The sequence below is a fragment of the Rosa chinensis genome, chromosome 1 (assembly GCF_002994745.2).
Source record: "Rosa chinensis cultivar Old Blush chromosome 1, RchiOBHm-V2, whole genome shotgun sequence".
Classification (NCBI taxonomy): Eukaryota; Viridiplantae; Streptophyta; class Magnoliopsida; order Rosales; family Rosaceae; genus Rosa; species Rosa chinensis.
In genome coordinates this window covers 53,805,571-53,817,951 of record NC_037088.1, presented here as the reverse complement: position 1 = coordinate 53,817,951, position 12,381 = coordinate 53,805,571, and the positions used below count along the sequence as shown (strand labels likewise).

General features: G+C 39.9%; 2 protein-coding genes across 15 annotated transcripts; both read left to right on the top strand.

The window, feature by feature from the left end:
* The first annotated feature begins 702 nt into the window (after positions 1-702).
* On the top strand, positions 703-1,976 carry LOC121052642. The gene is made up of 2 exons (XM_040518010.1): positions 703-807; positions 1,256-1,976. The coding sequence occupies exon 2, from the start codon at positions 1,266-1,268 to the stop codon at positions 1,968-1,970; it is 705 nt and encodes a 234-aa protein (XP_040373944.1). The 5' UTR covers positions 703-807; positions 1,256-1,265; the 3' UTR covers positions 1,971-1,976.
* A 4,613-nt stretch (positions 1,977-6,589) lies between these two features.
* Positions 6,590-8,453, top strand: LOC112182252. 14 transcript variants are annotated; one of them, XR_002929350.2, is made up of 4 exons: positions 6,590-6,725; positions 6,822-6,906; positions 7,032-7,127; positions 7,473-8,453. XR_002929350.2 is itself a non-coding variant. In XM_024320693.2 (3 exons), the coding sequence occupies exon 3, from the start codon at positions 7,483-7,485 to the stop codon at positions 8,179-8,181; it is 699 nt and encodes a 232-aa protein (XP_024176461.1). In that variant the 5' UTR covers positions 6,590-6,725; positions 6,812-6,906; positions 7,473-7,482; the 3' UTR covers positions 8,182-8,453. The 14 variants fall into 14 exon arrangements, 8 of the variants coding, with proteins under 8 accessions (XP_024176461.1, XP_040373959.1, XP_040373964.1 ...); XR_002929349.2 differs by having other exon boundaries at positions 7,010-7,127; XR_002929348.2 differs by having other exon boundaries at positions 6,812-6,906.
* The last annotated feature ends 3,928 nt before the right edge of the window (positions 8,454-12,381 follow it).

Below are 12,381 nucleotides of genomic sequence, written 5' to 3'. Positions count from 1 at the left end.
TAAAATTTTCTTTCATTTGAAAAAAAAAAAATAGATCTTCAATATTAAGATTTTCAAAAATTTTCTATTCTCACGTTGTAACATTGGAAAAGTTGTTAAGAAATTTCAATTTATTTTAATAAAATTGTGAAAAGTGAGTAGTCAATACCTGAAAAAAGTAAGGGAAAATGAATCCATAGAATATGTGAGACTTCACTTTCCCCCAATTTTTATTTTTTTAAATTTTTTTTTATCAAATTCGTATATCATACTTCATTTCAGCAGAAAGAAAGTTATAAGCAGGGATACGATGTAGTACAAAAGCCAAAATACCTACTTCCAACTTAGAATCAGATTATCAAATTTGAGCATCCAAATTCTAAAAACGAAAAAGGAAGTTAAACTCTCTAGAACACCAATAAGGCTACAAATAACCATAGAGGCATAGACCATCAACGGGCCACAACTTTCCCCTGACTATTTCTTCTTTCCCATTCAGGTGCTTCCCAAACATGGAAAATGCTGGTGCTTCCCAAACATGGAAAATGAATCTTCTAAAAAAAAAAAAAAAATGAATGAGGTTTGGTTCAATAACAAACAATACGGTTTGGGCTGGGTTTTTAAATTTAAACCGAACCGGGTCGAATTGGGCCAGGTAGCTATTTGATAAATAATGAGGTGCAGCTTCCTCGGATCGACGGAAAGACTCAAAAGGTGGAGACTTTTTGCTTCTCTTCGTTTTGGGTAATTCTAGATTGGTTTAGATGCATACAAGTTGACTGTGCAATTTCAAGCCTTCGAACTTATCAATTCCCAGGCTAATAAAAGGTGATTTCTTTTTTGTACTTGCATCTGTGCATTGTTATGGATTTGCTGAATGTCATCCTCTGTGAATTGGAGTTATGTTGTGAATTCGATTGTTGGGTTTTGTGAATATAATTATTGTTTCCCTCGGTTTCCAACTTTGTAAGTATTTTAATCGCCGGTCCGGCCGGAGAGTGATTACAAATTGGTAGACTGAGACTAACTCGGAGACTAACATTCTCTTTCTAGCTGGCGGAAGTAATTTCCGTACACACCAATTTCGTAATCCTTGTTGGTTTTGGTTTATAGGCTTTCACAAATTATGAATATTTTTGTTTTCCTAATCGTTGTAGAAGAGAGGTAATTTTAGGTGTTTTCCTAGTCCTTGTAGAAGAGACTCTAATTGCGCTAGTTATATATAATCCCTCGCCCTCAAAACTACCTTACTCTCCATTGTTTCCTTGAATATCAGTTCTTCAAGCATGTCCACAGAGAGGCATATATTCGCTAGCACAGCGTTGCAAGTAGAAACAGGGCACTCTGCACCAAGTTTGGATTTCCCCCGTGTGCATCCGATCCGTCTACGTCTCTTCAAGCAAACCCGGGTTTGGTATGACGATCCAGCAGACTTTACAACAGATGGTGAACCAACTTTCGTGACTGAGAAAGGACTTTTGCTCGGCAGTTGCTCCAGCCCAACAAGCATTGTTCGCGAGTATCTTTCGAGTATGGGTGTCCCACAACAAGAACACAAAGTTATTTCTAGCAAAATATTTGCGCGCATTTTGTTCAACGTAGCTAATAATTTGCCTATTACTGTGAATATACTGGACATCACTGTGGTCTTGTTGGGTGCTGCACAATATCATGACATTATAGATCGGGTTGCAATAGAAACCATCCTATTTGTGGATGAGTACCGTAATAGGGTCAATTTTATTCCTGCAAGTAGATCATCGATCAAGAGTTTGAAGAAAACAAGACTTGATAGTTTGGAAGAGTCTGTTATCAGACTCATCCCGTCATGTGCTATTTGTCTCGAGGACTTTGCAGAATGTACTGATCAAATGGTTACAACCTTACCCTGCAAACACCAGTATCATGAAGGTTGCATTGTCCAGTCCCTGGAGATCAGTCACCTTTGTCCCTTGTGCCGATACCCAATGCCAATTGTGGAAACGGATTAGCAATAAATGGAGTCTAGGGGCTCAACTGGATCAATCACTAAGGATGACTCGGCTTTGGAAGGGAGAGCTAATCCTTCCGACTGTATTTTAGTTATTTATCATTTAGGGAAAAAAATACAAACAGTACTCAACCTATGGCCCACTAGTAACTTCAGTACCCAAGTTTTCAAAACTATCACTTTGGTACCCAGGTTATCTAGCCCGACCCAACTTTAGTCTCTGGAGCTGTTAACTCAGTAACGACGTCTGACAAGTGGCATATATTGAAGGGTAATTTTGTCTTTTCATATTTAATTCATTATTTATATATATATATATATATATATATATATTTTTACCTCTGCTTCGCTCTCTCTCTCTCTCTCTAACCATTATCAACGACCAAGACCCGCGCCTCCTCCTCTCCAGCTGGCCCCCCCCCCCCCCCCCCCCCCCGCCGCAACCCCTGCAGCGAAAATTCAAGAGCTCACCAAAACCCTGTCCCGCCAGTTCTGGGGCGTCGCCTCGTTTCTCGCCCCGCCGCCCAATGCGGCCGCTCCGAAACCCGCCGAGCAGGGAGAGCCGTCCGATCCGGAGCTCTCCGAGGAGGACGTGATCGCCGGAATCCAGAGCGATTTCGCGGAGATCGGCGGAAAGTTCAAGAGCGGGATCTCGAAGCTTTCGAGCAATATGGCGGTTTCGGAGTTCACTAAGATCGCTTCGAATTTGCTTCAGTTTGGATCGGAGGAAGAGGCCGAGGCGGCTGGGCTGGCTCTCGGTGTGACGCCGGAGGTTCTTGCGTTCGTGAGAAATGTTTCTATGCATCCCGAGACTTGGCTCGATTTCCCTCTCTCTGATGATGATGAAGATTCAGATGGTATGCTTGACTTTCGATTGAACTTCAATTTGAGTAATTTGATTCAATGTGTGTTGAATTGTTGCTTAATTTGGTTGTGTTAGTGTAAATTAATGTTTATTTGTTCATCATTTTTATGAAGGATTTGATTTGAGATATTTGCTTTTCGCAAAGAGATTTCGTGTTTGTTGCGATTGCAGCTCTACATACTGAGAATTATGCAACTTAGAGGTTTTTCAGATAAGAATGAGGTGAATCTCAGCTAGGTTTTTCAGACCTGGAGGCGCTGCCGAGTGAAGCTCTCGACGGCTTTGTGGTTCTCTCGGCCAAGCTCCCGATGCCTCTCTCTCTCTGAGACTCACTCACACTATGAAGATGGGAAATGAAATTCCAAAGATTTGGATTGATGTTGTTTGATGTTTCCCAGGCTGTGAGGATCGGAGTTAGGGCCTTGATTGGTGGTGGGATTCGCTGTGACTTCTCTTTTTCTGGAAGATGCGACAGCTTCGGGGACGGTTTTGAACTGCAGACGGCGACTGGGTTTTGGTCACGAAGAGAGTGTGAGGAAGAAGAAGACGAACAGTGAAGGGACCATAATACCCTTCAAAGTTTGCCAGGTGGCTAACACCGTAATGGCAAACAGTGTTTTAGGTACTAAAGTTGGGTCGGGCTAGATAACCTGGGTACCAAAGTGATAGTTTTGAAAACTTGGGTACTGAAGTTACTAGTGGGCCATAGATTGGGTACTGTTTGTATTTTTTTCCCTATCATTTAACCAGAAGAAAAAGAAGTTGACGGCCCACCAAACAGAAGTTGACGGCCCACCAAAAGACAGTTGATGATCTTGCGCTGGCGGCGACTTTCTTATGATTCTGTTTTGGTGGTGGCGGTTGATTTTGCACACACAGAGAGAGGAATTTTTTTAATTAATTGGAGGTTAAAATTGTCATTTAACACTTAATTGGGTAGTTGGGTATAAAAAACTCTTGGTGGTGTAAGTGAGAAAACTTTGGCCTGATTCTATGCTTTGGGTCAAGATCTCTAAATTATTTATTATTTGGAACTAGAGAATATAGGTCCGGCCCGGCCCGAAAAATCCCACAAGACCTGGTTTATATTGACAAGTTTGGACTTAAAATTTATAATGAAGCCTGACAAGTCATTATGTAAAAATATTATAACAAATTACATATAAGTTATTGACAAAAGTTGACTTAACAAATACATCATCTAAAGATTGAATTAAACATATAAGGACTAAATCTTACAAACAAGGACAATGTGTTCTCCACTTACTACATGTCATGAGTTAATTTACTTTTTTACCCTTAACTACTTCTTTTGACTTCTAAATCCTTTTATAATGATTAAATCTTACAAATAAGGACAATCTGCTCTCCATTTGCCACATGTCATGAGTTAATTTACTTTTTTTACCCTTAACTACTTCTTTTGACTTTTAATCCTTTTATGTTATTTTTTTTTTCTGAGAATAATCCGTTTATGTTACTTTTTTTTTTCCTTGAGAATAATCCGTTTATGTTTTTTTTTTCCTTCAGAATAATCCCTTTAGGTTACTTCACAAGATCTCACTCTCCTACTACTCTCATCTCATTGCCTAATCCTCACCCTCACTCGTCAAATCCTGCTACTGCACTCATACTCGTCAAGTTCTGCTACAACACTTGTACTCGTGTCCAGTTCTGCTACTCATGTTCGGCTATTGCACTCGTCAAATCCTGCTATTGCACTCATACTTAGTCTAGTTCTGCTACTGCCCTCGTACTCATGTTCTGCTACTGCACTCGTCATCGTCTAATCCTGCTACTGCACTCATTCAATCCTGCTACTGCACTCGCTGCACTCATACTCGTCATGTTCTGCTACTGCTCTCGTCATCACCTAATCCTGCTACTGCACTCGTCCAATCCTGCTACTGCACTCGCTGCACTCATACTCGTCCAGTTCTGCTACTGTCCTCATACTCGTGTTCTGCTACTGCACTCGTCATCGTCTAATCCTGCTACTACACTCGCTGGTGTTATTCATTTTACAAGGATTCCTCTGTGTTTGTTTATGCCTATTCACAGAGAACTCAAGGATTTCAATTAATCAAAGTGAGTACAGCAAGAAACTAGTACTTTAGTTACTTCAAAAGCATGTGGGAATAAAATTTCCGTGCTTACACACAGTGTATACATATACTTACAACTTATGTCCAGTATCACAATTAATGGTAAACCAAGTATACTGGCCGGAAACTGGCATATACCAAATTAACTAACAATCTATACACTTCCATCTCTTAAGTTCATAATCTTACTAAGAGCCACTGCATTTCTTAATTACCAACAATTACCAAGTAACCGCTACTTTGCAAAAGGCACAGCATCCAAATTCCAAATATCTTTCTTTCCCCTTCTTATTTCACGTTTAAAGACCAATTTACTCAATGCATTTATTGATATACAATGGTTCTCATCTTTCTATATAATCACTCTTAATTAAGATTGGATACCAAACTACCATTCTCTGTGAAATGAACTCAAATAAGCATGTAAACCAATTATCATTGCACACAAAACAACCAGATCTCACCAAAGCCAAAATCTTTAAATAAAACCTAGCTGACCTTGACAACATAAATTTCAAACCCAGCACCTTCGTTGTACATCCATACTTTCCTGCATCAAACTTTCATATTCATTTTTTATAATAATCATGAAGAATCAGGTGTCCAATTCTATAATCAAAGTAATTGCCAAACTTTGTTAATTTTTCAACAAATACAATATCTACATGTCAAGATCATTCATAGTATAGAGAATTGTACCTTTATGTTGCGTAGTCCGAACAAACCAAAACTTCCCAGCTCTTGTTCTGATTCCAACATAACTTCTATCAATCTCTAGTCTGCCCGCATCTGGGTAACCGATTAGTTCATATTGAAAGCAAACGGGCTAGCTATTCTTCTTCGATAACTCGACCAGACACAAAGCAAATTCTCCGATTTCCATCAAGTTCTTCAACTTTGTGAACCAAACATTATTCAGTATTAATCCATGCCCAGAGGAACAAATTGAGGTCGGAAAAGGGCCAACCAAACCAAACTGTCACTATGAACAGCGAACAATACAGTCGAGGTCTCCCAAATTCCAAATCTTCAAGTATAAACCAAAAGCTGTGTTCACCCACAGAAATTGGAGTAAGGGCTTATCTTATCGACCTTCATTGAAGCCAGATTCAAGCTGAGTGCTACTGCTTCAGAGATTTTGCAATGCGTTTTGGATTCGTCGCTGGAGGTTTTAGCGTTTCTGATTTGAGGTTTGCGTTTTGCGTTTTGAGATTTCAGTTTTTGATTGTTTTGGATTATGGCAGTGGCATGTGCATAAAATGTGATGAAAATTGGATATTTTAGTCATTTTCCATCAAAATTCGAAGCCAGGCCTGCTTCATTTGGTTTTTGGGTTGGGCTTGTGTCTTTATTTATATAAAACTATTTGAAGGTGGGTTTTCTGTATTTATATCTTTGGTCTGGTGCTACTGTGTAATTTTCTAATAATATTAAAAGGCCGAACTCGGCCCATTAACAACCCCTGCCCATGAAGTTTTCATTTACACCCTAATTAATAATCTTTTCGTTTAAAAAAAAAAAAGGAGATAATGAACACTGTCATAGAGTGCCCATTTTCGGGTGAAAAACACAAGTATTTTTTTGGTCAAGTATGAATCATATTTGTGTTTTGTTTTGTTTGTTTGTTTTTTATTTTTTATATTAAAAAAAAAAAAAAGAACACAAGTATGATTAATAAATGCTCCCTGCTGGCCCGGACCGTTTGTACTTAAATCCGCTGAGACGTAGGTGCTGGACCTCCTGCTCAGCCGAGGTTCGATGTCGCCGCCACCGCAGCTGACCTGAGGTCGAGCTTTTGTCTCTTTGTTTGTTGTTAAAGATGGAGACTTTTCGGTTCTCTGATTGTTATTTTTCAATTCTGGGTAATTTTAGATTGGTTCAGATGGAGACAAGGTCTGCTTCACTGTGCAATTTCAAGCCGGTCGTATAGATCTCTTCCAACTTGTCAATTCCCAGAATAAGGAAAGGTGATTTCTTTTTTTCTACTTGTATCTGTTTTGGCTTGCTATGGATTTGCCTGGCTGTTGGGTTTGTGATTTTTTTGTTTTGTTTTTTCGGATCGGCGGTCAGGTAAAACTTGTCATTTCCCCAGATATATAGGGCAATAGCTAGGAGACTGGTTGAGAATTGGTTTGGGAGCGTCAAGTAATGTTATTTCAGACTCAAAGATTTTACCTTTGAGACTCCGGTAAGTAATCTCTGTACAATCAAAATTACTTTTCCCCAAGAGTCTTTTATCAACCAGTTGTAAAAACAAATGGCAAGGAGCGTATGAGGGATGGGTGGGCAGGGGTTGGATTTAGGCCTTTTTAGGGATTGCTAGAAGAAAGGGATTCCTAATCCTCCTAGAAGAAAGGGCTTTTCCTAATCCTTGTCGAAGAGAAACACTTGGTCCTTGTTTTCCTAATCCTTGTAGAATATGGACTCTTACTCCTCGTTGATTTTGGACTAAGCCACCTATATAGTCCATCACCCTCACTGCTAGTTTGATATAATCAGATATCGACTGAAAGGTCTCCATTTTTAATATCAGTTGCACAAGCATGTCCGCAGAGAGGCATATTTTTCATAGCACGGTGTCTCAAGTACCGGTACCAATATTGGACGAGGGAGAAGGGACTCTGGTCATACTACGTCTTCTCAAACAAAGCCGGTTTTGGTATGATAATCCACGAGACTTCACACAGGATGGTGAACCAACCCTCGTAGATGAACAGGCACTTCTTGTCCGACCTGGCCCAGCCAAATTAAAGTTTATTGCAGAGCATCTTTTGCGTATGGGTGTCCCACCAGAAGAACATGAAGCTATTCTTCAGAAATTCATTCAGAGGTATCTTGTACCGATTGACGACACCCCCCATTATGTGCCATATACTGTGAATATATTGGACATCAGTGTGTCCTTGTTGGGTAGTGCTGACTATCATGAGATTGTTGATTGGGTGGCACAAGAACACATCGTATATGAGGACCATTGGGGTACAAATAAGCTCAAATTTGTTCCTGCAAGTAGATCTTGGATCAAGAGTTTGAAGAAAATAAAACTTGATACTTTGGAAGTAGATCTTGGATCATGTGCTATTTGTCTCGACGACTTTGCAAACTGTGTTGATCAACTGGTTACTACCTTACCCTGTAAACACCAGTATCATGTCGATTGCATTGTCCAGTCCCTGGAGATCAGTCACCTTTGTCCCTTGTGCCGATACCCAATGCCAACTGTGGAAGCGGATGAGCAATAAACAGTCTAGGGGCTCAACTGGATCAACCACTAAGGATGACTCGGCTATGGAAGCGAGAGCTAATCCTTCCGACTGTATTTTAGTCATTTATCGTTTCACCAGAAAAAAAAAAATGAAAGGGAGAGTTAATCCTCCCGACTGTATTTTATAGCAATTCCTTTGTTTACCAGAAAGAATCCATCGGACTGTATCTTATTTTGACTTTGGCAGAAGGATTTTGATTATTTCTTTGAAGGTTAATCCTTCTGATTTGAGGAAAGAGTTTCTGGTTATTGTGGTACACCCTACTTATTTGATTTCATAGCTAAACCAACATACATATACAAAATGTAAAAGCTGTTCTCTTATCAAGTCATTCAGAATCCCTCGTTATAAGTGTTCTGTTACAAAAACTTATTCTGCCAGGTTCTCATTTTAAAGGCTAGTCAAAATCAAGTATATGCCGCCATTTATTTCAAATAAGAGTATCTCAGAAGGAGGATAGCTTACTTAGTCCTTTGGATTCAACAAATGCCTTTGGATTCAACAAATGCATCATATAAACAGCCTTAATTAGAAAGGAATCTGGAACATTACATTCACATCATCCTTGCCATCGATCAGTACTTCTGCAACTTCTAACATGTCGTTTTCCCAAGAAATTCACACTGGTTTTAACATTCATAGAGGTATAGTAGAGAGATTTCCTTAAAATTAAAGAGATCCCATAGTAGAGTGTTTTCCTTAAGGATCCTGGATCATCCTATTTGTTCACATTTCCGCCCTTTCAACATTTATGCTTCTAGAAAGTGATTGTATCCTTGATACTTTTAAATATGAAATACTCTTCCTAAGCATATGTGTCATATTGAAATTGATCAAGATCACTTGATTATGTCTTAGATGGTCTGGAATTAGTAGTAATCTTCCATGAATCTTGCTGCAAAACAAACTGAGGAAGCACTTGGATAGTAGGAGATAAGGAGACTGCGGCATTCTAGTACTTGCCCGAACATCTTAAGATAGACTAGTTCTAAGGAACTGATTTCTGTATCATAAATTAATAGGAAAAATATACAAATAATCCATGAACTAGTTAGATAATAAGACTTTTGTCCAATGAATTGAATTATCCTCAGAAAAAAGTAGTTTCCTAACTTCTACCTAGGGTCCTCTTTGGCCCCTTATCAAAAGTTGAATGAACCTCTGGATATTTGAATGAATGTAGCAACAATAAAGATAATGGATGAGACGTACAAAAAGCAAGAAGCAAAGGTTAGATGTGAAAGAGACTAGCTAGGAGTTTTCAAGAAATGAATTGGTATTGGGAAAACATATGATCAAAATTGATTCAAGTGATTAGTAGTGGCTAGCTAGTTTGTCTGATTAGTACCCTGTGTAATTTGCAAAGAAGGTTTCATATATAGGCCTTTGTGAGAAGCTCGATCCCCGATATTGTAACGTCCCGAACCTGAATTTACCGGTTTACTAGTCATTTGGACGGTAAACAGCCTTTACTTTCACTTTTACTTTCGGTTTGGTACTTTTAGTGGCCCTAAAAGTTGACTTTTTGTTCGGGTCAAAATTTGAGGAAAGGTTCTTCATGAAAGTTGTAGGGGACGTTAAACCGAGCGCGTGCATATGTGGTGCGTAAAAATCGGACTTAGTATGCGAGAGTTATGGCCAAAAATGTGAAGTTACTGTTCATGGTAATTTTTGATTAAAATAGAAACTTACCAGGGTAGGTTTCCAAAACCGGAAACCCACCCCCCATTCTCTTTCTCTCTCCCCGACTCTCCCTTCCTCTCTCGGCCGATTCGCTCCCCCTCCGAGTTCTTCCTCTTCCGGCCGCCTCCGGACGTAATCCGGCCAACCCCAAGCTCGGTTTCCTCCCCCGGTCACGTCTGTGGAAGCATCTTTGGACGATTTGGCCGGAAAAGCTCGGATCGAACGAATTTCCTCCCCGGTTGCAGTTTTGGATTTTGGCCGATTCCCGGCCATTCCGGCCACCTCCGGTCCCCATCTCGCCGTCGAAGGTTCGGTTTTCATCACTGATCTTTTCCCCTATGGCCTTGTATCACGATTTGTTGTGTAAATGCCGAATCGACGAATTGAAATTCTAGGGTTCTTGAGGATTTCTGGGTTTTGTTCATTGATCGATTTCGGCCGTTTTTAATTGTTATTTGGGAATGTTGTAGTTGAGAAGTTGAATCAGTGTGTTGAGTAGGTGCTGCTGCCAAAGTTTGGTGGCCATCGGAGCTGGTGGCGGTGGCGGCGGCTAGGGTAGCTTTTTAATTTCATTTTCTGGCTAGTTAAATTCTATAATTATCATAGGGCATATATGTGAAGTTTGGTGAATTTTGGAGGAGTTTGGAATTGTTTGTGAATTTTCGAAGTTTGGAGTTTTGTGGTGGAATTGTGGGAAATCCGACGGCCGGATTTCCCTCGTCTTCATTATGGAATATGTAAATTGAGGAATTGGAATTGTGGAAGAGATTTGGGGTGAATTTGAGAAGTAATGGAGATAGAGATTTTCAGGTTTCGTTTAGGTTCGTAATTATTTTATCGGATTGCTGTTTACGGAAATTTAATTGTGTACAGGGCAATGTTGCGAGCTACGGCTAGATAAAGGAACTCGTTTGTGTGGTCGCCCAATAGTACTGTGAGTGGACTTTTATTTGCAAAAGAATGATGCATGCATTTATTTAAATAGTTCCGAAGTTATAAATTATTTATCAATTTACTTTCTTGAGCACACGATTATTTTCGGAAACGGTTTTGGTTAATTGATTTACTTGGAGATTTTATGGCGTGCGGGGTCACGTCATTGGATTACGCTTATCTTTTCTTATTTATTTATTTCCGATATGATTTCCGGATTTATACTACTTATATTATATTTATATTCGGCAATTGAGATTTTTATGAAATTCTATGAAGTTAATCTTTATACTTATTTATATCTTATTTATTTTGAAGATGAGGTTATCTTGGCGTGTGGGACACGTCGTTGGAAATTTATTTACGAGAGTTGGGGAAGTTTTATGGATTTACTTGGCTTTCGGATTTTCTTTGCCATACTTTGGGTGACTTATCATTGCTAGCATTGATTTCCGCCTTTGTGGCGCGGTGATGGGATCACCGTAGCCCTCCGCCTTTGTGGCGCAGGTTACTGTCTATGTGATAGTAATGCTGTAGCCCGGTATCCTATCGCTATACTTAGTGGTGTAAGGGTATATTACGGGAGTTATGGGAGTTTCTTTAGCCTGGGAGGCTATCACCCAAGCCTGGGAGGCTCACTTGTATGGCTATCGCTTTCCCCCACTCACTTTACTACTTTAGCTAGCGGGGCTAGCTCGATTTTTGTTTAACCAGCGGGGCTGGTCTTATTTTCCTTGAATATCAGAGTTCCAACTGTTATTTTAAATCGTATGTGGCTAGCGGGGCTAGTCGGTTTTCATGAGTGGAACTCCTTTTGTTTTATTTTCGTAAATCCTTGCATGCATCGGGAATTTCTAAAGGAAATAAATGTGGGAAAGTATAAAATCCATTTGGTTTATATTTGTTTATTTTTGTCCACTCACGCTAACGTTTTTCTTGTACTTTTCCCCTTGGCCTTTCGGTTTCTAATGCCCAGTTTGCAGGCGTTATTAGTTGAGGTCGGGCGTACGTGGTTCGAGGCATAGTTGACGAATAGCTTCCGCACTTCTTTGTTTGGCTCTGATCTATTGTGGGTTACTGTTTTGGGTAGTCCACTTTAGGGGTGACTCGACCAGTTCTCGGTAGAGTTATCACTAAGGTGGGCCCCGCAGGGCCACTCCGGATTTCGGGGTGAAATCCGGGGCGGGTCCTGTCCGATATGATCCTTTTCCATTCTTCAAGATTTATCAGGGGTACTATTGTTGGCGGCCATTTGTTTGCTGCTGCGTATGAAACTTAGTTCCTGTTACATATTGTAACATAAAAATGATGTTAATCACAATCAACTTTGTGCATAATGATGTGTTTGATCATTAACATGGTGCAAATTTGCTACCTTGTAACTCGTCTAATACCAATCACCAATGAGAATGTAGAAACAATACACAAATCACACCAGCAAATCTATCACACACACAAAGTCAAGAGTACTGGAAGCACTACACCAAAACTGGTCTTTTACGGCCCACCATGTGCGCCGTAAAAGCCTATTTACGGCGCACAAAAACACGCTGTAAAAGC